Here is a 27,795-nt window from a genome sequence, read left to right as displayed (position 1 = left end):
CTGAGTTTGAAGAACCAACAGGAGATTGCAGTGTCAATAGTGTAACGATACTGGTGTAAGTCAGTAACATCATGGTATCTTAAAGACCCTCCTTGGCACACTGAACACTGCCGAGTGTGAAGGTCAAATCTCAGTCTTGGGGTCAGACGGAGCAGCCCTTCCATTCTGATTGGTGTCTTCATTTGCCAACGTGGAAGGGAGGCAGGATTCGGACAAAGACTACAATGGGCTCTGACTTTTCTTGATGATGAAGTGAACATATACATGAACAGAGCTCTGCCAGCAAGTTTTCAACTACTCTCTCCTAGCGACATTCTCCCTCTTCTTCAACTTGGCTTTGCTGCTTTGGTACCCATCTGCTGTGAATAACCAGAATGATCGTTGGAGGCAGCTTTCCAACACCGTCCTGCCAGGGCCATCTGTTTTCTAACGGTGCACTAGGGTTTAAGGGGTAGGTCTTCATTGTTTCTATAAGATTAAAAATCTCCCCCTACTTCTCAGGGATATGTTTTAAGCATGTGCGTGAGTGTGTTTTTTAAAGTTACCTTTATGAATGTTCCACACCAAGGATGTGAGGCCAGGACTTCCCTCAGTACGTGCCAATTCACTATGTTCCTAAGGGATGTATATCATATAAGCTGAGATACTCATCAGCTACAACATCACTGAAGGTTGGGAAACAGGACATAGAGGATTTATGATGGTTTGTGTCTTCTGTGGTTAATAAGCAATAGCACTCTTACCTTGCACACAAAGATTACCTGGTTTTAGATTCAGAACATTACACACATCACCCTTGAGAACAGAGTGGGGGTGCATCTGCGTCTCTGCTACATTAGTTGCACTTTGGTGCATGGATACTTCATTTGATCCGGTGCCCTAAGAATCTGTTCTCCCTGTGAAAGCTTCCAGTCCTCCATGTAGAGGGAATTCCTCCTTCTGTGCTCCAGCCTGGTTTCCCAGAGCACATTCCCCAACTCTAGTCATTAGCCCGTGACCGTGTTATAAGTGATTGGTGTCACTTCATCCTGAGGGCACAGACTGTGTCTTTCTTAGATGACATCTTTTATAATGCCCATTCCAGCTGGTGGCCCATGGCAGCTTTCTCTTGGTAAACATTTATGCAAGGTAACTTACTCATAAAGACACCCCTGTTACAGTGCACCTTAAGATGGTTTTAGAGTGTGAAGGAACAATTTTTCCTGTGAATATATTTTGTTTCTTAGTACATCGGACTTTGGAAAGTTATACTTGATCATTCAGGTGTGATAAGAACTTGGAGCTTATGTCCTTGGGGATCTTTTCAAGGAGATTTTTCATCTCAGTGAACTCTTTAACAAGCTTAGAGACAACCAGAAAGTTGAAACAAATAGTTTTCTGGAAGGAAACTGATTACCATCCGATTTGGGTTTTGTGCTTATGTTTTAACTTCTGTTCACAAAAGCACTTGGTTCAAGTCAGAATACCTAATTGTATAAAGTACTCAAACGCAAGGCGTGAATTTCCCCTCTTGAGATACACGACTAGATCCATTAGGGACTCTTACTGAGGCACAAGTCATAGTTTGCTGGAGCATTTGTCTGAATGATAACCAAGTAAACTTGTGCTTTAGGAAATGAAGAAAGAAAACAGCTTCCTCAAGAGTCAGTTGGAGCAAAGTGCCAGAGAAGTCTGCCACCTGCAGGAAGAAGTGAAGAAGACCAAGCAGCGTTTGAGTCAGAGCCAGAATCTGGCAGAGGAAATGAGGGGTAAGTCAAACTTGGTGATGTGGACTGATTTCCTAAGCTGCTGTATGGAGGAGGGTGGATGGCATTAGAAACTTTGAATGTTTCCATCTAGTCTCCCAGAAAGGTGTCTGCGGTCGATGTGGAGAAAGTTTTCTCTCTCCCACTTTTTGGTTTCTAGAGTGGTAGTTGGACATTTTGTTTTAATTGGACCACGTAGAGCCCCCAAATGCCTGGGTTTCAGCTGTTAGAAACCGGAGGCCTCCATGTTTTCCACACAAAAGGAAATGGTCAGCGCTGCCTGTCTCCCCAGAGTGCTCTTGTCTGTCCGCAGTGACGCTGAGAAAGCTCGTCTCCTCCCTCGTTCCCTCACAATGGAAACTCCACACGTGAAGTGCGTGTGTCCCAGCCCTTCATGCCCATCGATTTTTGATGACTCCCTTCACTGAATGACTTTATCCTCACTGTAGAGCCACAGAGTCATGCCCTACACACCAAATGAATGCGCCTTTCCTTACCCACTTATCTCTGTACCGTACGTCTTCTTGTCACATTTACTCTTCTCCCCTTGGGTATCTGCACGTCTAGGATTTCTCTAACCTTTTCCATCTCCCCCAGGCAGCTTTCAATGTTTCCAGTGCAGTAGGTAGAAATGTTGGTCTTTCTTGAATGAAACCAGAAGAATAGTGAAAAGTGTGGGCGTTTTCCATTGTTGGCCACCAGGGTCTTTGTCTTAGGTACTCATAAAAAGAGCTGACTGATAGCCCTTGTGGCCTGTGGAGAGCCAATCACTTGGTTGGTGGCCTGAAATTAGCGGGTGAAAACCAGGAGCTGGTTTCCACTTATTGTCACTCCTGCATGCTGGTTAGAAACCGTGCTGTGTTTACCAGCTGCTGTTGAGATTCTCAACTTCTATTCTCCCTCAGTTTATTTGGGGAGTTGGGAGGATGCCTGTCACTGTTGAATGAAAGCATTGAGATGATTCTCAACTGTGTGAGGCCAGGGGGGGTCACGTGTGTTGCTGGCCAGAAAACAAGGTGTAATGGAGGCTTTTGTCACAGTTTTCACTCTCTGAATAATTATTTCTTATATTTCTAAGATTTTATTTTTTTATTTTTTGCAACAGGGGAAGGTAGGGAGAAAGAGATGGACAGAAAAATCAATGTGTGGTTGCCCCACAGGTGGCCCTACCTGGGGACGTGGACGGCAACCCAGGCATGTGCCCTGACTGGGAATCAAAATGGCAAGCCTTTGGTTCGCAGCTGGCACTCAATCCACTGAGCTGCACAGGCCAGGGCTGAATAATTATTTCATAAGAGGTGAAAACTATGGGCAGACCTCAGAGGTAGGGCAGGCTCTGTTCCAACCAGGGCAATAAAGCCAGTATCCCACACAACAAAGTGAGTCATGACCTTTTGGCTTGTGGAGGGTCTTGCCTTCTATTTGTAAAACACACAGCATCTGTGAAGCACAATAAAACAGCTATTCCTGTCCACATACACCCAAACACAGAAGAAAACGGTTCAACTGGGTAGGAAAGTAATCTCTTGGTATTTTAAACAGCACTTTGTTAAGCTTCCTAGAAAGCAGATGAACAAAGCACCCCTAAAAGGACCATGTTGACTTTCTGGGTCTTAGATGATTGTCTGATGATCTAATTTGCAGGAGGTGTGTGGGCAATAATGCCGATTTTAACAGGGCTCAGGAGTTCTTAGTGTGTTTAGATTTTCTTTTTCAGTGTCACATTCTTAGGAAATCGATATTTAAAACATTGACAATGCTTTACATTTTTTATTTTTCATAGCTAAAAATGCTTCTCAAGAAACCATGTTAAGAGATCTCCAGGAAAAAATCAATTCGCAAGAGATCTCCTTGACTTCAGAGAAACTGAAGCTTGCCTTGTCTGATCGGGAAAAGCAGCGTGATGGTTCTCAAGCCCTCTTCAAGGAAAGGGAACATCGCGTTGAACAAGTGAGTGAAAAGTTAAGCAACACCGAGAGAGAGTCTGAAGCTGTATTGAGTGTTTGGAGTAAAAAAAAAAAGGAGTCAGAATAATGGAAAGAAGAGAAAACTCTCTATTTTCTCACTGGAAAAGTGAAACTGAAAACTCATAAAGTAGATGCAATTAGAGATTGAAATCTTGCTGAGTGATATGAATTGATTGGAAATGTGTTTGAAGATACAACAAATAAGAAGCGATGAATACGAGAGAGTAAGCACACTGGAGATGGAAGGACAAAGCCTAAGGGTGGAGGTGAAGAACCTTCCCAGTGTCATCGAGAGACAGACAGTACAGGTGGAGACAGGAAGAAGCTCAGGCAGAACTCAAGCAGAAGGCCACGTTGTCAGATGAGAAACATAAGAAGGAAACGGGAGCATGTGTTTGAGGGATTTGGAGCTGACTGAGCCAGTGGAAGATGCAAAGCACAAGCTTCAACTGCTGTCAAGTGAAATAACAAAACCCAGCGTTACCGAGACCTGCCCTCGGAATAGGAGAGTGTCAGGGAGCTGCTGACACCCAGGGACTCCCTGGTGACAAATGAGGCTCATCGCAGCAGTCTTCTGGCTTCTGAGCACCAGTGTCAAGTGAATCATTCCTTGGTAGATAGAATAGGTTTTCAAGAGCATAAAATATATTCTAAAGTTTTTTAAAAAACACATACCAGAACTTTAGGAACCTGACTAAACCTTTCTGGAGAGCTGAATTTCTACAGTGATTACATTTAAACACCAATATGGGGAACTACTAAAGAGGTTTTTCCAAGCATCCTGGAGAAAATCCTATCACGGAGTCAGAAAAGTGGTCTTGAGCATGTCTATGTTGTATGTTTTCATTCTTTGTGTGTTAATCAAGCTCACTTCCATATTCAACTAGAGCTTAGGAAAAGGAACGTGATGTGAATGTTACCACTCTAGCCCTTTCCAGAGATGTTTAATGTTACAGAGTTATAGTCATGAAACAAATGTAAGAGTTTATGGCAGATGACTGAATCATTTTCCAACACTTTGCCCTGATACAAATCTGCGGTTCCATATCAGTGGTGTAAAAAGACATTTCTCTGTGTACTGAATGGGAAAGTGCTTAGTTACTTCTGGCTTTGTCCTTCCAGTCTCCCAGCTAAGCTCCCAATGCTGTAGAGTCCAGGAGTCTCACTTCATTCCCTCTCCTTGCCGTTGTGTGATGGAAACGGCAAGTGCTGAGGGAGCAGCAGGGGTAGTCACAGCAGCTGACCCCTGTTTGACAGATGACAGGAAGGGGGTGTCCTGACATATGGTTTCTCCAAGAATCCAGTCAGTAAGTGCAGGCTTAAGTCCTTGGGCTGACAATCTGGTCGTGACACCTCACCGCCTTCTCCTATTGAAGAATATCAGAAATGCTAACGATGGAAGCTGAGCACTGTCTGTGGTATTGGTTAGCCTCGTGTCTCAGAATCACAAAGGAAAACTTATATTTCAGCTCCCTGGACAATCCCTAGTGAGAAAAACCCCTTGAAAATTCAGTGTGTGCCAGTGTAGACCATCAAACCACTGGAGGGTTTGTCCTCATGACACACGCCTGTGCCAGTGCCTTGTCCAGACAGGATACGTCCTGAGTGTTTGCTTCATTGTGTTGACATTGGGATGGAGAGGGGAGAATGTGGTAGGAAATATGCCATTGGAAGACATGTCTTTAGCACAGGCAAGAAGCCAGTGCCTACAAGGCAATAATGAAGCCTATTGAATCTTTTCTGACTCTTCCTGAAAAGTAAAATGTGTTCTTGTTATATGTTACAGCCACAGGCTCTCCAGGGCAGAAGTGACAGCTGTGACACAGACTGGTCAGAAGAGTGTGCTGTCGAAGGAAAAGACAGAGCACACAAGCAGGACCTGATCAGTGACAGGGATGTCCAGCAGCACCTCAGCCCAGAGATGGACACAGTCACCGAGACTGCGGAAGTCCTGCTGCCAGCAGAAGGTTGTCAGGAGCAGTCTTCCAAAGAGAAAGTCCACCTCCAGGAGCAGCTGCAGCACTTGATAAAGGACTTACAGGCCCTGTCTTTGGGCAGAAATCACCAGGAACACCCAATCGAACACATGAATCACAACAAGGAATCCCTTCTAAGGGAACGCAAAAGTCTGCAGAACAAACTATGTGAAGTGCAACAGGAAGATCCGAATGTACCTGAAACCTTGGAGTCTGCAGACATGGTCGCCTTGAGGCTGAGCCCAACACAGGACGAGGGACATCTGCTCAAAAGGGACATGGAGACACCGAGGGTCAGCTCTGAGGGTGCCGAGAACAAACACTTGGAGAACATGAAGGGCACTGCGAGTAAGAATGAGAATCTTGCAAGCCAGTTGCACATGGCCGGAAAAAAGCACAAGGAGACCATTCTGCATGCTGAATATTCCAAAGCAGAAGTGGAGACCCTGAAAGCACAAATAGAATTCATGACAGAACATCTGAAAGCTTCCGAATTGGACCTTGCCACGACCAGGTCCGAAAAGGAAAATTTGACCCAGCAGCTACAAGAGAAACAGGGTCAAGTGACTGAGTTGACCACGTTACACTCTTCCCTGGTACAGCTGTTAGAGGCAAAGGAGGAAGAAAATCGCAACATGCAAGCAGAATCCGTAGCTGCAGGGGAATTGCTGGAAAAAGAACTGAAAGAGGTGCTGAAGGCGGTGGCAGCTCTGTGTGATGACTCACAAGCCAGGAAGTTCCCAGAACACAGCTCCCCACTGCACACAGTGCAGCAGCTGAGCAAGAGCCTCAAAAAGCTGAAAGACCAACTAGAAGACGATGACAAGAAGCAATTCTTCGTCCTGGCAAAACTGCAGGAAACTAAGCATCAAGCAGAGTCGTTTAAGGGCGAAGTCGATCAACTCGAAAAAGAACTGAAAAAGGCCAAAAAAACCCACGAGCGTGCAACTCGGGAAGCGCAGAGCTCCAAAGCAGAGGTGGACAAGTTAAAGGCCAAGATAGAGGAGATGGCCCCGAGTCTGAATGACCTCAGGTCAAAAAATGAAGAACTGACCAAACAATTACAAAAAGAGCAAGAGCGCGTCCGGGAATTAGAACAGTTAAAAGCTTCCTTTGAGAGTCTATCGCGAGAAAAAGAGCAGGAAATCGCTCGCGTGAAACAAGAAAGTGACCTTGTGCAGGAGAGGCTGCGAGCGCAGATGAAAGACCTCAAGGAGAGACGGCCCGCCTTGGGTGATGACCAGGGCACCTGGAAGGCCAGAGAGCAGGGTCTGAGTGCGCACATGGCCCAACTGCAGCTTGAGAACTGGCAGTTGCTGCACGTGCTTGACCAGACCAGAAGTGACTGTGTCAGTCTGCAGTCTTCCGTGCATGGCCTCATTCAAGAAGCAGAAGACTGCAAAGAGAAGGTCAAGAAGAGGGAGCAAGAGATCAGCCTCTTGAAACGGGAACTCCAGGACCAAGAGCAGCTTGTCTCTAAGCTGTCCCAGCGAGGAGGAGAGCCTCAAGTGATGACGCAGAAAGCAGACCTGGAGAGTCTGACCAAGGAACTGCAGCAGAAGATCCGAAGGCTGCAGTCCAAAAATGACACCTTGCAGGACACCAACAAAGTCCTGCAGAATTCCTGCAGGGACCTAGAGGAACAGCTTGAATCAACACAAACAGAAAAGCTGTCCTGTGTTGAAAGAGTAAGTGGCTTTTTCTACAATTGCATATGTTGTCAGGAGGGAGGGAAACCACGGGTGAATTGCATTATCTTCTGGAAGGTATTTCCAATATTGGACCAAACTTTGTAAAGTTTGCTCGACGTAGTTTATGGGATCTTGAACTTCTGGGACATTGACTTGCCTGCAGTAGTAGTGACTCTTGATTTTGACTCAGTGAATCTGGGTTTTGATACTTAGTAATGTTATCTTCCCTTCTCATTGCTTTCCTTATTGCTGTCTCTTCTTCAACCTTTGCTATAAAGAACAGGGAAGCTCACCAGTGGGACCTGAGCATGTTGGTTGAGTGATTAGTGAAGGGAGGGTTAGACACGGCCCTGTTTCTCATTGGAGCCTGCAGAGAAGGGGTTGTGACTGTTGGATCACAGGGGTTAGTTTCGTCCACACGGACAAGCAAAAGCAGATCCTGAGGAGCGATTCAATTTCAGGTAAAGTCCTTGACTTCGAGGGAAACGGAGCTGCAGAGGAAAGTGCACGAGATGACCCAGAACATCACAGACTTGAAAGAAGAACTCAGCGGAGAGAAAAACAGGCTAACTGAAGAATTAAACGTAATGGCGGAAGAAATAAAGCACACCCAAGTAAGTCCATCTGTGACGGATTAGCACTTCGGTGTGCACACTCTCCTGGTTTCTTCTGTAAGACCTTCTGGACTCTACCAAACGTGGCTGAGCTTTTGAGAGAAACACTTGGAGCGCTCGTGTCAGGGTCAGACAAGCAGGGATCTTTGCCCACCAGCAGTGCCGGGGGCGCAGTAGGAGGCTCGAGCAGCCTCAGAGCACAGGACCAGACCTGTCCTGGAGCCCAGACATTTCTCCATACATGACCGCCCTGTACACTATTAAGTCACATCAGAAGTAGATTCCATGCAGTTTTCAATAGGCTGCTTTCCTCGCCTGCTGCAGATTAGCAGCCAGAATGTGGCTACAGGCAGATGCACTGATCTTGCTGAGAACTAACAAAGTAACACAAAGAAAGTTCCAGTAACATGTGGAGTGAGAGCAGTCTTGGGTGCTGTTTTAGAGCAGGGTTCATGTGGCAGATCTGTAGCATCTGGGCAGCCACTCCCCCTGCTGTTCCCATAGCAGACTCTGCTGATTCCCGTTGTCTCCTGTTCTCCTGAATCTCAACACTCAGTCCCAGGAGCTGCCACATGCATGCAGTGCTGCTAGGGACAGCGAAACCTGTTTGCAAACCCAGTTAAATGGTGAACGTTCCTACAACCACACAGTCCTCATGCGGCTTCCCTCCTGCAGAATCCTTAGAAAAGGGTAGCACAGAGTTGTGATTTTGACCCTGAATTAGTATAGGGAGGTTGAAATGGTATTTGTAGTAGCCTGTAGAAGGAGCTGTGGAAATTTGGACTTTTCTTCAAATACGGTATGGAAGCTGAGGAACATGTACAAAAGTTGGCATTGTCCTGGCCAGGTAGCTCAGTTGGTGGGAGAGTCATCCCAATATGCCAAGGTCTTAGGTTCCATCCCAGGTCAGGGCACATACGAGAATCACCAATGAATACATGGAGGGCTAAACAGCAAACTGGTGTTTTTCTCTCCCTTTCTCAAATCAATACTTTAAAAAATGGAAAGTTGGGGCACTTAATCTCAGCAATTGACTTGAGTGATTTTTTGGCAATGCTGTGTGGAAGGAGTTGCCACCGATGATACATTTGAATGTTGCATCTGCTGAAAAGTGCCCTGGGACTGAGCTGTTTGGGGCTGTCTCAAATGTGTTGTTATTTGTACTTCATTGGTAGGCTCTACTAAACACAAAAGCTGAGTGTCTAGCCTCAGGTTTATACATCGGAGCGTGGGAGCCTGCAGTGACTTCATTCACTCATTTATTCATTCTGTAAACAATAAGCACTACTAGGGGTAGGGTGTACCATGTGGAACCATCGCTGTCCTGTGCTGCTTGTACTCATAGAGCTTACAGTCTGGGCCCACAACAGGAAGCACAAAATAGTCCTAAACCGCTAAGTGCTCTAAAGGATACAAATGAGATTCTTTACTGCAGAATAATTGGGAATTGGGGAGTGGGGTAGGCACCCACCTAGCTTAGATAGGGTGGTCAGAGAATGTTGCCTGCGGGCTGGGGTGTCAGTGCTACAAAGAACCGGGGGGAGCAGGGAAGCTTCTGGGTGTAGAGAGCAGTTGGTAAAATCTTTGAGATTAGGAAGATCTTTGTACGATTTTTAAAAATGGAAAGGAAGCCCTGGTGGCTGGAATCAATGGAGAATGATATGAAAAAGAATGGCAGAGGAAGGCAGGCTGTGGTAAAGTGTCAGAACACAATCTGAAGGGGCACATCATACAAAAGGCTGCAGTTTATAGGAAAGGTGTGGGGTGGCTATATGCATTCGGGTCGTTTAGAACACAGGTCCTAATTAAAGATAATGGGAGTAATAGAAAATACAGACGGAGCCGTGGGACCTCCAGCATGGAGGGGGAAAGGGGGAGAAAGAGCAAGCAAAGACCCTGAGAAGACAGGATGGGGCCACCCAGGGGAGTGCCATGTCCTAGCAGCCAAGGAGGAGGGTCTGTGAAGACAGAGGAATGTTCAGCATCCCGGGGACCTACTCAGAGGGCAAATGAGTGGTCAAGGACTGCAGTGTGCTCCTCGCATCTGCATCATGGAGGTCTACGACACCATGGAGCTGGCTGAGGAGGAGCTGGTGCAGGAGGAGCTGTGGTGAGGGCAGGTTAGAGGGGGGTGAGTGAAGGGGACATGAGGAGGTGGACATGGCCAGTGTGTATACAGACACAGGTAGAAGCAGCGATGTGGGATCTGGCGCCAGGGAGACAGATGCCTCCAGGACCGGGGTTTTGCCTGTCCTTCATAGAGGAGAGAGAGAGGAAAAAGAGTTCAGGGCACCTGGAGGGAAATTCTTACAGTGATAGAACGTGGCCTCTGAGCTGTTCAAGGAAGAAAGTCTAACCCTGGAGAGACTCGAGTATGAAGGTTGAATGATAGTGCTGTTGATGAGGGCATGGAATGATTGCCATGGGAACCCTGAAATAAGCCAGCCCCATAGCCTAGGAGGGTGGCGTCCCAGAGTGCATTAGATGAAGTCAGGTTTCAGAGGTTTTGTGGTCCCATGGCCGCAACCTTGGGGGTGGCTGGGTAGAACAGAGGAAATTGTCACTGGACATGAAGTTGCAATTAAAAATGAATCCATTGCGAAGGATCATTGCACTATTCTGTACAGATTTTTGTCTTGCTCGTGAAGTAGTTTTTCCTCCTCAGTACTCAGCTTTTCCGGAACACATATATCAAGGTTCTTCATTATTTTTCCATGATTATATTAATTTTCTCATCAGGGTCAATTGCAGGAATTCATGCTAGAAAATAGTGACTTGAAAAGGAGCTTGGACTGCATACACAAACACCAGATGGAAAAGCAAGAGAAAATGAGAGAAGAAATAGCTGACTATCAGAGACAGCTTCAGGAAGCTGAAAAGAGACATCAGACTTTGCTTCTGGACACAAACAAAAAGGTGAAAGTAGAGTTTGGTACCTGGGGGAGCTGGAGACTGTGTGTAGACCACAGTCAGGAGACGTTTGTTTCGCAAGAAGGTCAAAGGGCAGCATTATTGTTATGCTCTAAGATTTTGGGAAGGGCGCCGTCCTTTGAGCTGCACGATCTTTCTCCCCGTTCCCTGCACACGTCTCATCAGATAACTTCAGCTGTAAAGCTCCATCTGCATCTCGCAGTAGAGTGGCAGGAGATGGGCAGAGTGCACTTGAAATGGTCCTTGCAACAGCAGGTTTCTTTTGGGGGAGTTTTGCTAAAGTGGCATTTCTCTGCCGTAGCATGAAGTGGAAATCCAGACATACAGTGAGAAGCTGACTTCCCAGGAAGAACGCGTCAGCTCGCAGAAGGTGCAGATAGACCTCTTGACGTCCAGTGAAGAACATCTCAGAAATTCCTTGAAAGAAGTCACTGAGTTTTTGGGAGAATTGATAAAAACCAAGGTATGTTTCCTTCTCCTTGGTTCATGACTTAGAACAGTTTATACGGAAGAATTGTGGTTTTAAAGGTATTGACTTACGAGATTTCATTTTAATTTTTACGGAAAAGTTCAGAGTATTTATGAATAATATCACTCAGCAGTTCTGCTGAGCTCTTTTTAAAAATCAGTGCAAGGCCTCACAGACTCATGGCTGGAATGAACTTCATTGCCCAGTAAATCCTCAAAGGAGAGGGTGTGAAACACTTCTGGAGATGGACATGAAGATTAAACCAATAAGAGATTAGGGCAGGCCTCTGAGCTTTAGGTAATAATTTGGTAGGTAATTCCAAAGTCTTGCTTCATGGGTCTCCAAGTTCACCACTGGCACCAAACCCACTTTCCTCTGCCTTCCAGGAAGGTCAAGGTGTGGCAAAGCATTTGGTCAGGCACTTGGCACATGCATGTGTCCACTCTCCTCTTCCTGTCCACAGGGGAGCCATAAAGGCTCTTGGCTAGGAACAAGAGGAGGTGAGCCCTAGTCTCAGGAATCTGACACTGGAGATGGCACTTCAGTAATTCTCCTTGGAAAGGGAGGCTGTTTTGATCCCTACAGAGATGTTTTTATAAAGTGACTGCCATCCAGAAGGTACACTAAGGAATTTGGAAAACAAACACCCTCCAGTAAAGGTCTTTACGAAACGAGGGTTTACATTTATAAATTATGATGTTGTGTGTTGAATATATTCAAACAGAAAACGAGGTATCGACCTCTGAGGTTTATTGCTCTTATACAGTGATCAAGAGGAAGGAAATCTGCCGATAAAACAGACACTCATAAAATTCACAATAACATGAATGATCGATGATGTTCTGCTCCATGAGAGATATTAGGTTTCATAATAGGAAGATGTAGCGTCTGGTCTACTTTTTTACACACTTTCTGCCCTTTTACTCTTCGACAGTTTCACTGGGGGGAATGTGTGTTTATATTCACACCAGGTACAGAATGGTGCGTTGTTGAGTCTATTCAGACCACATGTAACTTTACTGACGTATACTTGACCAGCATCCTTGCAATTGAATTAATCCATCTCTAATGCAGTTACAGTTGGATTCAGAAGTAGAAAATTTTGCAAGTGCAGAAATTTTTGGAACATTGCTCATGATGTCAAGATGAAATCTAGAAAGGATGAAATCACTGGCAACATGAGTATGGAGCTCTGGTTTTGGTTTTGGTTTTTATAGTTCGGTGTGCTTTTATGTCTCCATGATCTGCTACCAGAATCTCTTAGAGCTAAATGGCTTTGGAATTCTGCCTCTTTTCATACTACATAGCACAGTGCATGTGCCATATATTATGGAATATTCTAGCAGGATCTAGGGTCATACTTCATGCCAATTCATATTTCTGTAGCAATGTGTGAATATTCCCACAAGGAAGGACACATCCATACTATAAATACCTTGGTATCAGGTCCAATTGTGCCTCTAAATCATTTGCAGAGCTTTTGTGTTTGGTTAAGGAACCATGTATTCTCCCACCTTTCTACTCACTTTCTAGTTGAGCTACTTATAAAATTAAAATTGGTACTGTGAGCCATAATATTGTTTAGCCTTCACCTGGTGTGACTGGAACACATGCCATCTTAGGTATTACACTTTTATATCAGCACAAGATTGCAAATGGGGACATATTCTCTCTGAGTTTTTGACCCACGGAGAATAAGTCCATGGACTCCTATCCCCACCCCCCAGGATGTGATTGATTCCCACTGCACGAACACAGGCAGAGTGAGCCACTGAAGAGAACACTGGCTTAGGAACCATGCTTTGTGTTTGTGGATGCAAAGAAGGGGCATCAGAAATGCAGTGTCGACCAGGGAGGCTTAGGAAACTGAGTAGAAAGGGTGAATTGTTTTATTCTTAATTAGATGTTTTAGTGTGAACATAATAGTTGTTATATTGACAATATATGATTCTTAAGTATATCTCAAAGATTGTTTGCTTTTTTTACTTTATACTTCTAAAGTTTTTCTTTATTTTTTCAGAGAGAAGGAAGGGAGGGAGAAAGAGAGGGAGAGAAACGCTGATTTGGTACCTCTCCCAGGCCCCCAACCAGGGACTTGGCCAGCAACAGAGACATGTGCCCATCCAGGAGTCTAATCGGCAACCATTTGGTTCACAGATCAGCGTTCAGTACACTGAGCAACACCAGCCAGGGCTCATAATGATCTATCTATGTGATTATAAAAAAAATTGCAAGTCTCCAATTCAACTTTATGTTTTGCAGAGGAACAATCAAACACATATAAAGCAGCTGAAGAAGGAAAAGGAGCGTGCCCAGGGGGAGATCGCTTGTTGGCTCAGCCACTGTAAGATGATGGAAGAGGGAATGGAGCAGTTGCAGAAAGAGCTGTGTCGCCTTGAAGAAGCTGCACAAGAGAAGCAGAAAGCAGGTGGGGTGAGCTGGGCAGGGCCCCGTGCCCAGGCCGGCAAAGCCTGGTGTGGGCACAGGCAGTGTCTCCGTGCTCCAGTGTCCTACTGCATGCTGATTCTCGGTGGTTGTCCTTTGTCCAATTTCCAAACTTTATGCTCACTGTTGGATCATTCATAGGATTCAGAGGGAAGCCTGAATTTTAACCTAGAACAATCACATCTTCTGATCTATGAAATGTACAAAAACACTGGCAGTGCCTTTTGCTAATGGTCCCTTCCAGGAAGAGTTTTCCACGTGATGTGCATTTATCTAGATAGGATCACAGGTGGAGTGCCATCTGAGCTGGACCTGCCAGATTGCAGACACCTGATCCTGGTTGTCCTTGGCCTATTCCCATGGGTCAAGTCCATGGAAGGGCTTGGGGACTCTGTGTCAGGGAGTGGAGGTAAAATGAAAAGGAAAAGACAACTTTTCTCCACTGATGCCTGAGTGGAATTCTTCTCACTGAGTGGAAAGGTGATGATGAGCACTGTCACGGTGGCTCTTCTGGACCAAGGCTCAGCAGGGTGGTCCTGGGGTCTTTCCTGCTCAGAAGAGATCTCAGAGTTTATGGAGCTCCAGGGAGTTTTTCTAATGGATTTCCTGCCAACCATGGCAGCTAAAAGTTGACCAAGACTCCATCTTTTAGTGTCCCCCAAACTTTTGGGCACGGGACCCTCCATTGCTTACAAGTAATTTTCAGAGCTTTTTAGGACCTGCCTTATCACCAGCCCCCTTCTACCTCCCAAAGTCATTACAATGGAGGAGATTTCATAGTCTCGAATGACTTATGTTGTTCATTTAGTGGGTGGGAAGCATGAAAAAGGAATAGAGGAGAGGTGCTAAAGTAATCCATTTGATTTCATATGAACAACTACAAGAACATTTCATGGGTTGGCTGCAATACAAGTTTGAGATTATGGTGGGCTTTATTTAAGCTTTCCTAAGAAGACCTATGTAGTCTATTGGAGTATTCACCCTGATATGATCTCTCCCAAACAAAGGGTGTGAATCTATAAGAACATGCATAGATATACCTTCTCCACTTGTATGAAAACAAAAATGAAACTAAAACCCAAGTTTCAGGTTTTCTGCTTTATAATGTGGAATGTCAAGTAAAGAGTGTCATGCTGTGATTTTTGACAGGTGCTCTTGTGGATGCTCATGTAGATGAGCTGATGACCGAGGTGAAGGAACTGAAAGCAGCCCTTGAAAGAAAAAGCAAGGAGGCAGAAGAGCACTGGGATAAGTACTGCTCCCTGCGGACAAGCCACGAGAAGTTGGAGAGAGACAAAGAGATGTTAGAAGCACAAGTCGCTCGTCTGAGTTCACCACAGTCTCCACCGAGTGTCCAGATTTCCCCTTTGCTAAAATCAGTTGACACAGATTCACCTCCAGTTCCTCGTGTTACTGCAAAGAAGGGATCATCCGGCCAAACTAAAGCTTCAGGCAAGGGGCGAAGGGCCAGTGGGATTCGGGAGAACGAGGGAGGAACTGCACCTTCCACACCACACACCTTTCCTAAAAGAAGCTGGAAGGCGGCCAGAAGGGGCATTGCCCCTGCAGAGGATGCGGGAGACACTGGGCTTGAGCCCCAGGGACTCCCAGAAGTTGGAAAGGAAGGTGTGGCATGATTTTAAAACAAAATTATCTGTGCACTTTTGAAAGTCCACATGGAATTTCACATGCAAATTTCACCCTCCCACATTCCCCTCCTATAGTTCGTGTCCATGGGTTCATTTTCCCATTGTGGGGTTTTGTTTTGTTTTCTTATGTTTCTCATAAGGGAAAACATGTTAGTTATTTCTTCAGTTTGGCAACTCTCAGGGTGACTCTGAAGTTTATCCCTAACCGCTGTGGCAGGGAGAAAGGATCTTTGGAATTCTACCTCTCTTTGTTAAACAATTGACCTAATGCATATCGTGGTCATTATAGATCGATCTGGACCTAGCAATGTTGACAGGCAGCTTTTTTGTTCCTAGGGCCTGCTGCCCTCCCAACGGGAAAGACGAGCCCTTACATCCTGCGAAGTACAACCGTGGCAAGCAGGACCAGTCCACGCCTTGCAGCCCACAAGTTGACACGGTGCCTCCTAAGTATCAGCAGAGAAAGCCACGCTGGGACGTCCCAAACAAGAGCTGGCGGCAGCAGACCCCAAAAGGTACCTCCTGCGAACAAGAATCTGTACTTGGAAATTCAGGAGATGACAGGGTTCTCTGTGCGAGGGTTTCACACCACGCCCTCTGACTTGGGAGCTCTTGCAAGTCTGTCCTTCCTCTCCATGGGGTACAGAGAAGTCAGTGGTGAGCAGCCCTGAGGATGCACATTCCATGATCCTGCTGCAACCTGGCCCTTGCCCCAGCAGGTCCCTCAGACAGTGAGATGGGAAGTGGCCTCGTTAGATAGAATTCAAAGGGCTTGGAAGAAAGTTTCAGGCATTAGCACTGAGGGATTGGAAGGGGTGCTTTTCATTTAGGCACAGGTCTTGGTCATAGTAAGTTGGTGTTTTTTCCTCTCTGCTGCTGCCCATTCTTCACTTTTTGTGACTCCCTTTACTTTCTGCCAAAAGCACACATTTCACTGGATGTCTAAAGTAAGGAGCTCTTTATGGATTTCGCTATTTTGTTTGTTGGGGACTAGGACTTTAGTGATCTCTGTGTTTCTTGCAAACAGCCTGGTAAATGTTACCTAAAGCAGAGAGGATATTTGCTTAACAAATCGTGGAGCATTTCTACGATCCACCACCTGCAGCTGTCATTTATGTGCATGGAGTGTGTGCTTTGTGTCAAACGTTCGCATTTTACTTCCTCACTGTATTGAACTCTGGCCGGAAGCACAATCAGAAAAGGATGAGGAACGGAAACACACAAAGTTAATGCCCAGAGCTGACACCCACTCTCTCTCAGTGCCACAGTCTTGCTTTTCTCCCAGTGTTTTGCAAACTGGGGATCACAGGAGTATTGTTGGACGTTGCTGGAAGAGCGTCAAGAATTGAAAAACTCTCGTGAATGTTTTTTGCTTGTCAGAGTTTATGTCTGCAATCTGCTTAACTTGAACCAGTAAACGAAGTTTTGCCAGTGTCATAACCCTTATTATTGTTACGTAAGCATTCTTCAGTGAGCAAGTGTTTAGGGTTTGGGATACCAAACGAGAGTGAGGCTGGCGATTAGCTGAATCAAAACAAGTGCATATTTGCAAACTTGTTTGATCTGTAAGATGTTTCAGTATTAAGGACTTTATACCTACTATTAAGTTTCTCCATAACTTACATGGCAAAAAAATCTTTCTAATTCAAGAGTGTGAAGGAAAGGTCAAAATTTTCTTTCACTCATTAAAGTCAATGGTCCATTACTCGTACTAGAAATATTCTACCATTTTGTGCAATGTTTTTCCTTCCATCATCAATTCCGCCATCCTTTCCATCCTCCCTCCCTCCTTCCCCCCATGATGATTTCACTTTGAGATTCCAGGAACAACAAAACACTGGAGAGAGTACACTGGGGTGTCTTCTGACATTCCAGTGACCATTAAAACAGCTTCTTTTCCATGAAGCAACTAGTAACTCCAAAGAGTGCAGCTTCCAAGTGGCACCAAAGCTATTGACCATAAGATAACCCCTGACCTGCCAGCCAGGAGTCCGGTTTAGGTCCCAGAGGAGGCTGGGCCATTTCCTTAGGTGGCTGACTGGGAGCTGCTCCTTAATCCCCAGTGCACGCCAAGACCTATCTGTTGGGCTCACACTTACAGGGATCCAGGGAGGTATTTGGCTCTGAAACAGGAAATCATGACATAGGTAGTAAGTGCCCTGCACTTCCATTATGTGATGCCGGTTCACTTGATAGTCACTGCTTGCTTAAAAGCGTGCCTTCTGAGTTGCAAGATGGGTTCTGTGAGGTTCCACATTGTTTGTGGCTTCCCTGTGTCCTCCTGTCTAATGCGACGTCTGGAATTCAACAGATATTTGTTGAATGAATAGAGCTGTTGATGTTGTCCTGAAGTGGCTGCAGAAAGAAATAGATGTTTGGAAAGTGTGTTAGGAAATCATGTCATGAAATCAGCACACAGGTCTTTTTCCTCTTCTTTTCTTTGGAGGTGATGGGAAGTGGAGTTGCTTGTGGAGTTTGGACTTACTCTCTAAGAAAAAGGGCTCTGCACTCTAGGGGGCCTGCTCTGCACACTGCTATTGAATGCCTTGAGCAGGGAGTCCTAAGCAGTGTTCCTGAATATGTGTGATCCCTGTATGAGCTACGGGAGGCAGGAGGCACCAGCGGTTGTGAATCGCTGAGCAATGTTGTGCACGTGTGCAACTGAACGGGGGTCCTCGGGACAGGAGGTGACAGGAGGCTTCGTGATTAGATGCAAACTTCAAAACCCGGCTTCCTGAAATTTAATTTAATTCAGCATTTCCTGAGTCACCTTATCAAATGCTCGCCTCATCTCTTAAGCATATTTCATCACTCAGTTTGAAAAATATAGTTGCTTCGAAACTCAGAATGGTAGTGTTTCCCTGAAATGGCTGGCTTGAGTTGGGAACAAGACCAGGACATGTGACAAGTTCAAGGGGAAAAGCAGGTTAGATGAGGACCCTTCTCAGGTATGTCACTGGGGGGAATAAACCCTGGAGCTCCTAGTTGCTGCGGACAAGGGAGTGTGATGTGTGTAGACCTGATCTGAACCTGGGGTTGCTCAGTGCCAGTGGATTGGCCACTAAGTTGTAGAGGATGATGGTGATGCCCTCACCACAGCCCCTGTCAGTTAGCAGTTCTGTGGGGCTCTACGTTTTTTCCCTAGTTATGAGGTTCGTTTTCATGGAGCCATTCACATCCTTGCCCTCTCCCCGCTATGAACCAGACACAGTGTGTAAGACAGGGTTTGGGTGAACCTTAGAGTCTAAGTACCTGGTGAATTTCACCTCATGTTGTTCTCAACAGGTCTGAGCCTAAGGAGCCTGCCTGAGGATCACATCCTTAGTTTAAACCCAGGTCACTGACTCTAATTTCCTCCATTTGTATCAGAGAAATTGAATCTAGAGGAGAGGACAGTCCAGGGATGGACTTTGGCTATTTAATTAGGGATAAGAAAAAGTTTTGCTAGCTCAAATTCTCTTTCCCATTGGGATCTTTCTCTCTCTTTTTTTTAACAGTGAACCTGAAGACTTGATTCTCCGCCTCTGATGGGTTCAAGGAAAATGCCTGTCTTTTGTATCACTTTGTAACTGAAAACAAAAGGGAGAGCAGTAGTAAAACTAACTTTTTAAGATTTTATTAACTTATTTTTAGAGAGAGGGAGAGAAACATCAATGTGTGGTTGCCTCTCATGTGCCCCCTCCTGGGGACCTGTCCCACAACCCTGGCATGTGCCCTGACTGGGAACCAAACCGCCAACTCTTTGGTTCGCAGGCTGGCGCTCAATGCACTGAGCCACATTGGCCAGGGCTAAAAAACTTCCTTTCATTTCATCGACTCACCATGGATGGTAATTTGCCATTCAGTCCTCATCCTGACCTTTCAAGGCTGCTGCCCCTTTGAAGTGTTCTGCACGTAATCTGAGGTAGAGGCAGGCTTTGCAAGGGTGTCACCTGTTGGCCAGATTTGCTGGGTTTTCTCTCATGAAATGGATTTAGCTGCCTTTTAAAACTACATACTTCCTATGGAAAGAATATAAACAGGGAAATAATTTCCATTCTTTCTTTTTGCTGCTTCCCAAGGAGGTCATTGGCAGTCACTTGTTCAGGAAGTGACCTGTCACAGCGCTTCCTGTCGGGGCCAGGACTGAACATGCATTGCCCTTGGGACAGCCTGTTCTCTGTTTCTTTGTGTTTGGTTTGCATTGGTTTCAAAGATCTTCCTCCTGCAATCTCCCACTGTTACCTTTAACTTTGGTTAAGTGAAGCATTTCTGTACTTCATGTGTCTTGTTCCTCTCTCTCTTCTGACCAGTATCTTCTTTCACTGATATGTGAACTTCCAAAAAAGTCTTGACTCTCCTCTGCTTCTTAAAGCCTTACATTTGCTGACTTCCTGCTTTGTCCTGAAAGGACAGGCCATGAGAAAGGGGATGTACTGTCCGCTGGCTTTTGCAGTAGATTGCTAATCTTCTGCTATCATGCAGACCCTACCTGAAAACCGCATAACAATCACCCGAGAATGATTAAAGTGTTACATGAGGAACAGGAGGAAGGACTTTTCAATGTTGGAAAGAAGGCTTACACCTGCGAAGGTGGAGTCACTCATTTGGGTTTTATTCATTTGAATGACAATGGCGGCTCCACTAAGAGAAATGGAAGCTGGTTTGGGTTCTCTCTTAGCTGTATGTGGAATGTTTGCTGGGTAGTCAGGGCACACAAGGGTAAAGAGGCCAAGGCTTAGCCCTCAAAGAGCTTCACTCTGTTCTGACACTGTCACACTGGCCTTGGGAGCAGGTCTCTGCCATCAGAGGTGTCAAGGAAGGTTTGCAAGGTGTCTCGTCAGGGGTCGTGTCAGACTTCTTCCTAGCTCTTAGGTGGGGCCTGTCCTTAGGTAAGAAGAAAGGGTAACGCTGTGTCCAACACCTGGGGAAGAAGAATCTAACTTCAAGCTTGATGAGAAACTTGCTGTAGGAACATGAATATGATCCACGCCTCTTACAAAGATGCTTGTGTTGCAGGTTAAGGTCGCTCAGAGAAGCACTTCGGATTCAGGCCCTGCCACCCAAGACCCCTCAGCGAGACCTCTCTCGGCCAGGAAGCTGCGCAAGAGACAGTGGGCCAGCAGCCCCAGCGAGGACCTGAAGTCCAAGCGAGGCCGCCCCGCGCCCAGCTCGGAAGCTGGCACCGAGTCCCGTGAGACCTGTAGCATCCACTAGAACACACCTTGTGTGTTAGGGCCCCTGGCAGGTGGCCCTACTTGGGTGGAAAGCACTGTGTCCACAGGGGCTTGTCTTTACTCAGGGACTCATTATCACTAGGAAGAAAGCAATTTCTCAGAAACCTGAATGTACTGGACTCTCTAGATCTCCCATCGGAAGTATTAGAAAAGTTTGGAAGCCCTGATCACCTACCTATTTCTTACTGATCTGCCTCCTCCGTGCTGTGCATAGTAGTGCAGAAAGTGTTATGGGAACGTTACACTTGAGAGGCAAGCATTGAACTTCTCCTTGACTGTGTGCATTTTGAAAATGCAAAACTATTTATACTTCCAATTAACTGCTCCCAGGAAACTATACACTTGCCTTGTACTATTTCCTACGTACTCTTCCTTGTACTAGGCATGAAATAGTTTGAGAGAATCTCTTAGAGCTCAGTCAAATGAAGGAAAGCCACATTCTGTGTTTTTAAAGTAAACGAGCTCTCATATACACTATGGCGGCCTGGTGGCTGGCTCCTGAAGATGTAATATTTCAGCTGTTCCATCATGGTGATGGGTTCTTTCAAAAAGCCAATTTGGTATGCAGTCCCCCTTATGGCGATGTTGTATTAAAACAAGGCATTTTGTTCTCGTAAAACTTACCTGTGTTTCCGTAAAGATGATTCCTAAACATAAGCGCATTATGAACATTGGGACTACTTGTTGCCAACTGCAACAACCTCTTACCAAAGTCAAACTGTTGCAGCAAGTGACACCAGTAGACGTGGGGAACATGCTCAGTTATTGTAAAAGGTGGTTGGGAATGTGGGTCATGATAATCATGTGGGAACATAACATGTCCAGGCAGTGTCCACATCTTGGGTGTCCGCATTGAATCGTATCAGCAAGGATGCATGTGTGTGGTAGTTTCCAGCTCACGTCGATGACAGGTTTTGAAAACATGCAGGCATTATGAGCCATACCAAATGTAACAATTTTGCAGCGAGTTCCTTTGTTCTTGAACCAGGGACTCAAATGTTTCCAGGACATGAGCTAGTAAAACATGATTTCCTCTTGCCTTTCAGCTCAGACTGACTTAGAAACCTTGACCAGTGTTCTCATATATTGTTCAAAACTGTCCTTTGCAAGGTGGACTCTATTGTTGTCTAATGCTTCAATAATATGAAGCTACTTAGTATTCATCTACTGAAAGTCAGTATCCTGACTTTCCTCCTGTGTCTTCAGTCCCTCGGGGTTCTGGTCTGATGCAATGATATCCGTGTCATCAATCATCCCAAGGCTGCCATGTGTTCAGGGGCGTGGCCCGAGCACACAGCGCTGGGACCAGGCCATCAGCTTTATTGGCTGTCCCCAGTTATTAGAAGATTGCACTCAGTAAGTCTGGCTGAGTAGTTCTGTGGGAACTGAAAACCTCTTCTTCCTTTCTGGGGTGGACTGTAGCTGCTGATCCTCCCTTGTTAAAGGGAATACTCGGCATGCCTTCCATTTTCAAGGTCACAACCTTATAAATGAACAGCCAGGACGTGTTTCTTTTACTCGAGCTAAGAACACTCCTACACTAGGAGCTGAGCTGCACATAAGGTGAAAAGTAAATATGCTGCAATCCCAGCTCCGATATGAGCAGTGGAGTCACAAATACGAGCACAGCTGACAAATCGAGGGGGAACTAGACCCAGTCCATACAGGTCTAGGCATCGAATTCTCTGTATAATGTGGGCTTCGCTGAGACCATTTTTTCATCTTCAATATTCTGTAGTAACTGAGATGTTTCCCTGTTTTGGGCTAATTATCAAGAGTCCAAAAGGGCTGCATCTTCAATGAGAAGGACAGAGAACCCAACACTGCAATGCAGCCCGATTCCCTAAGAGCCACCTCGGCACACACTTACTTCACTTGAGATTTCTCTGTGGTCTTTCTCACTTGATGCCTACCTATTGTGTTGGAACTGTCATGTGCACAGATTTGTTTGGACTTCAGAAGGAGTCAGGGCACATCTTCCCAGAGCTCCCCCCACTCTGGGAGGGGAGAAGTGTTCTGCTTCCCATTGCTTTGAGTCCTCAAAGACGCCTAACTGGTCATAATGTGACGGAACATCGATCGTAGAATTTCCACATTCTTCCAAAGTCATTCAGGCTATGTCAGTGTGTCTTGAAAGTAATTTAAATGGGAAATAAAGTATGATCAAATATTTTAAATCAGAAGCTGTACTAGTCATTGTCTCAGAGTTCATATTTCTGTTTTGTGGGGGACGAAGGGAATTCTAAGTCCTGGATTTGGTAGTTGTGGATATCAGAGCTGTGCTCTCCCTGCCACTTGGTTTCGTGTGAGCCTAGAGGAAGGGCTTTATGCTAGGTTTCCTGAATAGGGAGAACAACTCGCAGTGCTTCAGGACAACCGTCCTAATTAGAAAAGTCTGAGGACCTCGAGCTCACATCCTACCTCTTGCAAGACTTAGGTATCCAATGCCACCAGTCCCCTGAGCTGGGGATCAACTACTTAAAACATCATGTGGAAATTATATACATTTTCCAAAGCATCTTTGCATTTTTTCTCAAACCCTTCACTTTGCATCTAAAGGAGACATTAGGATCTGCATGTTATAGGCTGGGATGGAGAGACACAGGTAGAACTGACTCCTATGTCTGGAGAGACCATGATCCCAGATATAATGATGTGTCTCAGCAGTCTTCCAAAATGGAGGTTATCTTCACTGGATAAAAGATGAAATCGGGCCAGAGAGTTGAACTATTTCAACCTCAGCTTTGTGAATACAGAGCCCACCGTCCTATGCCTCTCTAGATGCTGCCAGTTCCAGAACAGTCTTCATAGGACAGATATTCAGGTGATAGAAGCATTTCTGTTTTGTAAAAAGTTTTTCAATATTTTAAAACTTATTAATTCTAGAGAGAGTGAGGAAGGGAGAAAGAGAATCACCAATTTTGTTGTTCTAGATTTAAAAAATTATTTATTTTATTCCTTAATTCTCTCCCTAGAATTTGTGTATTGATTTGAGAGAGAGAGAAAGGGGGGTAGGGAGTGATAAGTATTAATCAGTTGTGTCCTGTGTGTGCCCCAACCAGGGTTTGAACCCACAACCTAGGTATGTGCCCTTATTGCGAATTGAACACACAACCTTGGTGTATCGGGACAGCGCTGTAACCAACTCAGCAACCTGGCCAGGGCTGAATTTCTACTTTCTCTGTGCCACGCAGTTGTCCTTAAGTGTGGGATGCTGGCATCTGACTTATGTTATTAAATGTTCAAAAGTATAAAATGACATTAGAATAAATTTCAACTTCTAAAATTTTGACTAACTTATTGCCCATGAATTATTTACTTTAACAAAATCCTTTCAAGATCTCTATTGGAAAACTTTGCAAAACCTCAAAGATTTGTGAGGCTTTGAATACAAAAGTTTAGTACAAATGTAGATATGAAAAGTGAAAGTGAGGTGTTCAAATGCTTGGACTCCCCACATGACCTTGGGTAAATGCAGTCACTCTGCCTCAGATTCCTCTGGTGATATTGGGACTATGGGTAAGAATCTCTTGAGGCTTTCACATCGATTACATTCGTTCACATTGAACTAGGTGGATGCTTTTTTACTGCATCAAATGGTGGCTGCTCTATGGAGATCATTGAACACAATAAAAATATTGCAGCTTAAAATTGTGAGGTAAACCTCTTTGCCAACAGAACACATTCATTTCAGATTAGGTTCTGTCCTACAACATTCTCATCATTCTCAATACTATTAATTCTTATTCTGTGAGTTTAATCATTATCGATTTGTACATACTATTCCATTGCCGATGTTACAAATGAACTTCCACAGATCTTTGGGGTTTTGGGGGTTTTTTTGGTGGTTTGGCTTTTTTAAATTACTCCATAAAAAACAATTATTACAGCAATTACAAGTGAATTGTATTGCTAAAGTTCGTATATAAATTGGTCATTTGGAACCCAGAATACATTTCCTTATGGAAACAGTATTGTAAATTATGTCTAAATTCAAGTCCAGAAAACTCAATTTAGCTTATAATATGTTCCAATGGCAGTGAAGTTTGGATCCCCTTGACAGAACTTCTACTCATAGCACTGTTTGTCTAGCAAAAACACATCCTCAGCATTGGGTTACAAAATACTCATTTCTCTACCCGTCGACCGTTTTCCCAGTGTGGTGTCATAAACGTGAACAGATCCTCTTGCTGTTGAAATCGCAGCTGTGTGATGTACCAGAGCATTTCCTGGCTGGGTGCGCACCCCTTCCCGCTAGGCCTTGGGCAGTCCACGTGAGGGTGTTGTTTGTCCTGGACGTGACCTGCTGGTGGTTGTATGGGTCATCTTCTTCGACTTGGGCCATCAGAAGTTCATGAGGGTGCTCTGAGCTAGCCCACAGTGCTTGTTCTCCTCTGTGCCATTACCGAGCAGCCTGTATCTCATGCCTACCCAGAGGCTGTTGGTGCTGTCTGTAGAGTCACAGACACGTGCGGAGGGAAAGAGGCACCACGCTGTGATTTCTAAACAGGTACAGGAAGTGCAGACACTGTTTCCTTCTGAAATAGCTATGATTGCAGCAGACGGGTGAGCCACTTTAGTGTTTTGAGAAGTTGGACATTCCTATGAGACCATCAGGGCCTCCCTCCATGTGGATCTACCAGATGAGTATAGATGTGCTTTTAACTTTTCTTTTTAGAAAACATTTCATCTTTACACAAGGAGTATGTTTTTTATTGATTTGAGAGAGACAGGAATGAGGGAAAGAGAGAGACATGGATCAGTTGCCTCCCCTATGCACCCCAACAGGGGATCAATGCCTCAACCTAGGTATATGCCCTGACCTGAAATCAAACCCGCTAACTTTTGGTGGACTGGACCATGCTCCAACCAACTGAGCCACATGGCCCTGGCGCACAGAGGATATTTCAATGGAAGAGATCTGTCATTCCTAGAATTTAAAACAAGTCTTTTCTGAGATTTACTTCACATTGCACTTACCAATCTTTTCTCATGAAAACCAGAAGCCCAAGTTAGTCTGCTAAATCTTCTCCAACTTATATAACCAAATTGGATGTTTTGCTTCCTTGAGGTGGTCAAAAACTCTTTGAAGGAGAGAATATGTTGCTTTTTAAGAATCACACTGGTTTCCCAAATGTGACATAGATTAAAGTCAATGGATACTTCTTTTTTAATCCAATTCAGTCAAATGTTTTTATTATTATCCCACACAGAAAATTCTGGTTGCCATGGTAGAGATGACTGATCACCTACCCTAGTGTCACTTCTACTTTCTTGTCATTAGAAACCCGTTTTGGGGGCAGATGTTGGGCAGCATGTGCTTAAGAACATGACCCTCTTGCCAGGGAAGGAATATAGTTAGCACAAGGCCTATGTTCGCACCATTCTCTAAGGCCAGGACTGCTTATGATGACCACCTGCAATAACAGATTCTGAGACCAAAACACAGAAAGCATTTCCAAACTGTAGGATGCCCCATCAGAAGGATGGTTCTCTCATAACTTTGTTAAGCCTCAGAACCATTCTGGACTTCTTCTCACATCAGAAAATGTATCATTATTTTTTAAAGCAACTCCCAGTTGGAAATTCTGCTACTTCAGCCACATTCTACTTGATGCAATTGCAAAGACTGTTCTCTGCTATTTTTTTTTTTAATTTTTCGTTAGTCAGAGACTATACTCTCTACACCTACACTTCCGTTGAATTTGGCCTGCTACCTGAGCAAGAGAGCCCCTCGAAATCCATCTGCTTAATGACCTGCCTTTCTCTGTCATGAGAAGCAATTCTGCTGAAATTGGTAACGGGCACCTGTCTCAAATCTAAGTTACACAGGGGGAAGGATGCACTAAATGCATACTTTTCTAATGCCTCTTGATGAAAATCTTTAGTTACTCATTATTCTGCCTTTTGTGATTTTTCTGAACATCAAGTACTTCCAATTCTACTAGCTACAAGTCTAAAATCAAATGGCTTTTGGAGCATCCTTATTTTCTATTATAACAATATGATTTCATTCTCTACTTTTCTCTATCACTTTGAAGATGAAAACTTGAGGTTATGAATAGGAAATATTTTTTCTGCATCTCACACTATATCCTAAAACCTAGATCCACCTGCCCAGAATGGTGCTTTTAAAAAATAGAGCATTGGTGCTGGGGGAAATGGAGACAATTGTACTTGAAAAAAATTTTTTAAAAGTTAAAAAGTTAAAAATAGAGCATTGGGTAAGTCAGTATGAATAATTATTGACACATTTTTCATAGAAATGATCATTCACAGAATGAATAGCAAGTTTGGACCACAAACAGAAAATGGGGTCCCAAGTTCTGTGCGGAGGGACAATCCCTTCTCTCTCTGTCCTGACCTTGAAGATCAGTGACATTACTTGGAAACCCCAGTAGGGAAGCCATGCTGGGGTGGCCAGCCTCGGGAGATGTATCTGTTGTGTGCATGGGAGTGGCACAGCAATGGGGACAGACACACAGAGCATGACACCCAGACAGGCTGGTGGCAGGATCACAGAACTCCATCTCACTCACCACACGTTTCCCTAAGTGAGCACCCACACTCACGCTTCTGTGTGTTCTCTGTTGTTGGTAGCTCTCAAACATGGCCGTCTGTGCCTTTTACACAATTTGGGCTTTAAATTTCAAAAAATAAGTAAAATTATTAAAAAAAACTCTCAGATACAACCAAAGTTTTAAGGCTTCCTCCTTTTTTCTGCCAGTTTCCTTCCCATCCCACATGCAATCTACTTGAATTCGATTCATTGTATGAAACCACAAAATTGGAGGATAACAACTTTTCCAAATCATTCCCAAATATTTTCTTTAAGCAACATCGGATGGGAGCCCTACCATGTTACATTAGACACAATTAACCACTTGGCAGAAAGGCTGAGTTTCAGAGAGACATTTAATGGGAAGGTGAGTTAGAGGGTCCCGGGCACTGAAGTGGACATGTAGACGAAGAATCTCTGCAGTGGTCACCGGAGGAGCAAAATATCTTTTAAGTCAATGTAATAATGACAGAGAAGTTAGGAAAAAGAAGGAAATATTGTTTATTGACCCAATGTAGAATTATTTTTATTTA

The 27,795-nt window shown here is 44.7% G+C and overlaps 1 protein-coding gene across 1 annotated transcript in view; it reads left to right on the top strand.

Moving 5' to 3' along the window:
* LOC128779766 (centromere protein F-like) overlaps positions 1–20,683 on the top strand; it is a 38,766-nt gene extending 18,083 nt beyond the window's left edge. The window contains 15 exon segments of the mRNA XM_053915902.1: positions 1,613–1,748; positions 3,529–3,797; positions 3,800–3,827; positions 3,830–4,025; positions 4,027–4,094; positions 4,097–4,174; positions 4,177–4,325; positions 5,499–7,376; positions 7,841–7,993; positions 10,733–10,909; positions 11,226–11,387; positions 13,656–13,821; positions 14,988–15,464; positions 15,824–16,002; positions 20,486–20,683. Coding sequence (XP_053771877.1) covers positions 1,613–1,748; positions 3,529–3,797; positions 3,800–3,827; positions 3,830–4,025; positions 4,027–4,094; positions 4,097–4,174; positions 4,177–4,325; positions 5,499–7,376; positions 7,841–7,993; positions 10,733–10,909; positions 11,226–11,387; positions 13,656–13,821; positions 14,988–15,464; positions 15,824–16,002; positions 20,486–20,683 — 4,314 coding nt within the window.
* Positions 20,684–27,795: the final 7,112 nt, after the last annotated feature.

Source organism: Desmodus rotundus, chromosome 12, assembly GCF_022682495.2.
Source record: "Desmodus rotundus isolate HL8 chromosome 12, HLdesRot8A.1, whole genome shotgun sequence".
Taxonomy (NCBI): domain Eukaryota; kingdom Metazoa; phylum Chordata; class Mammalia; order Chiroptera; family Phyllostomidae; genus Desmodus; species Desmodus rotundus.
The sequence above is the reverse complement of the archived record's forward strand: the minus strand, read 5'-3'. Positions and strand labels throughout refer to the sequence as shown.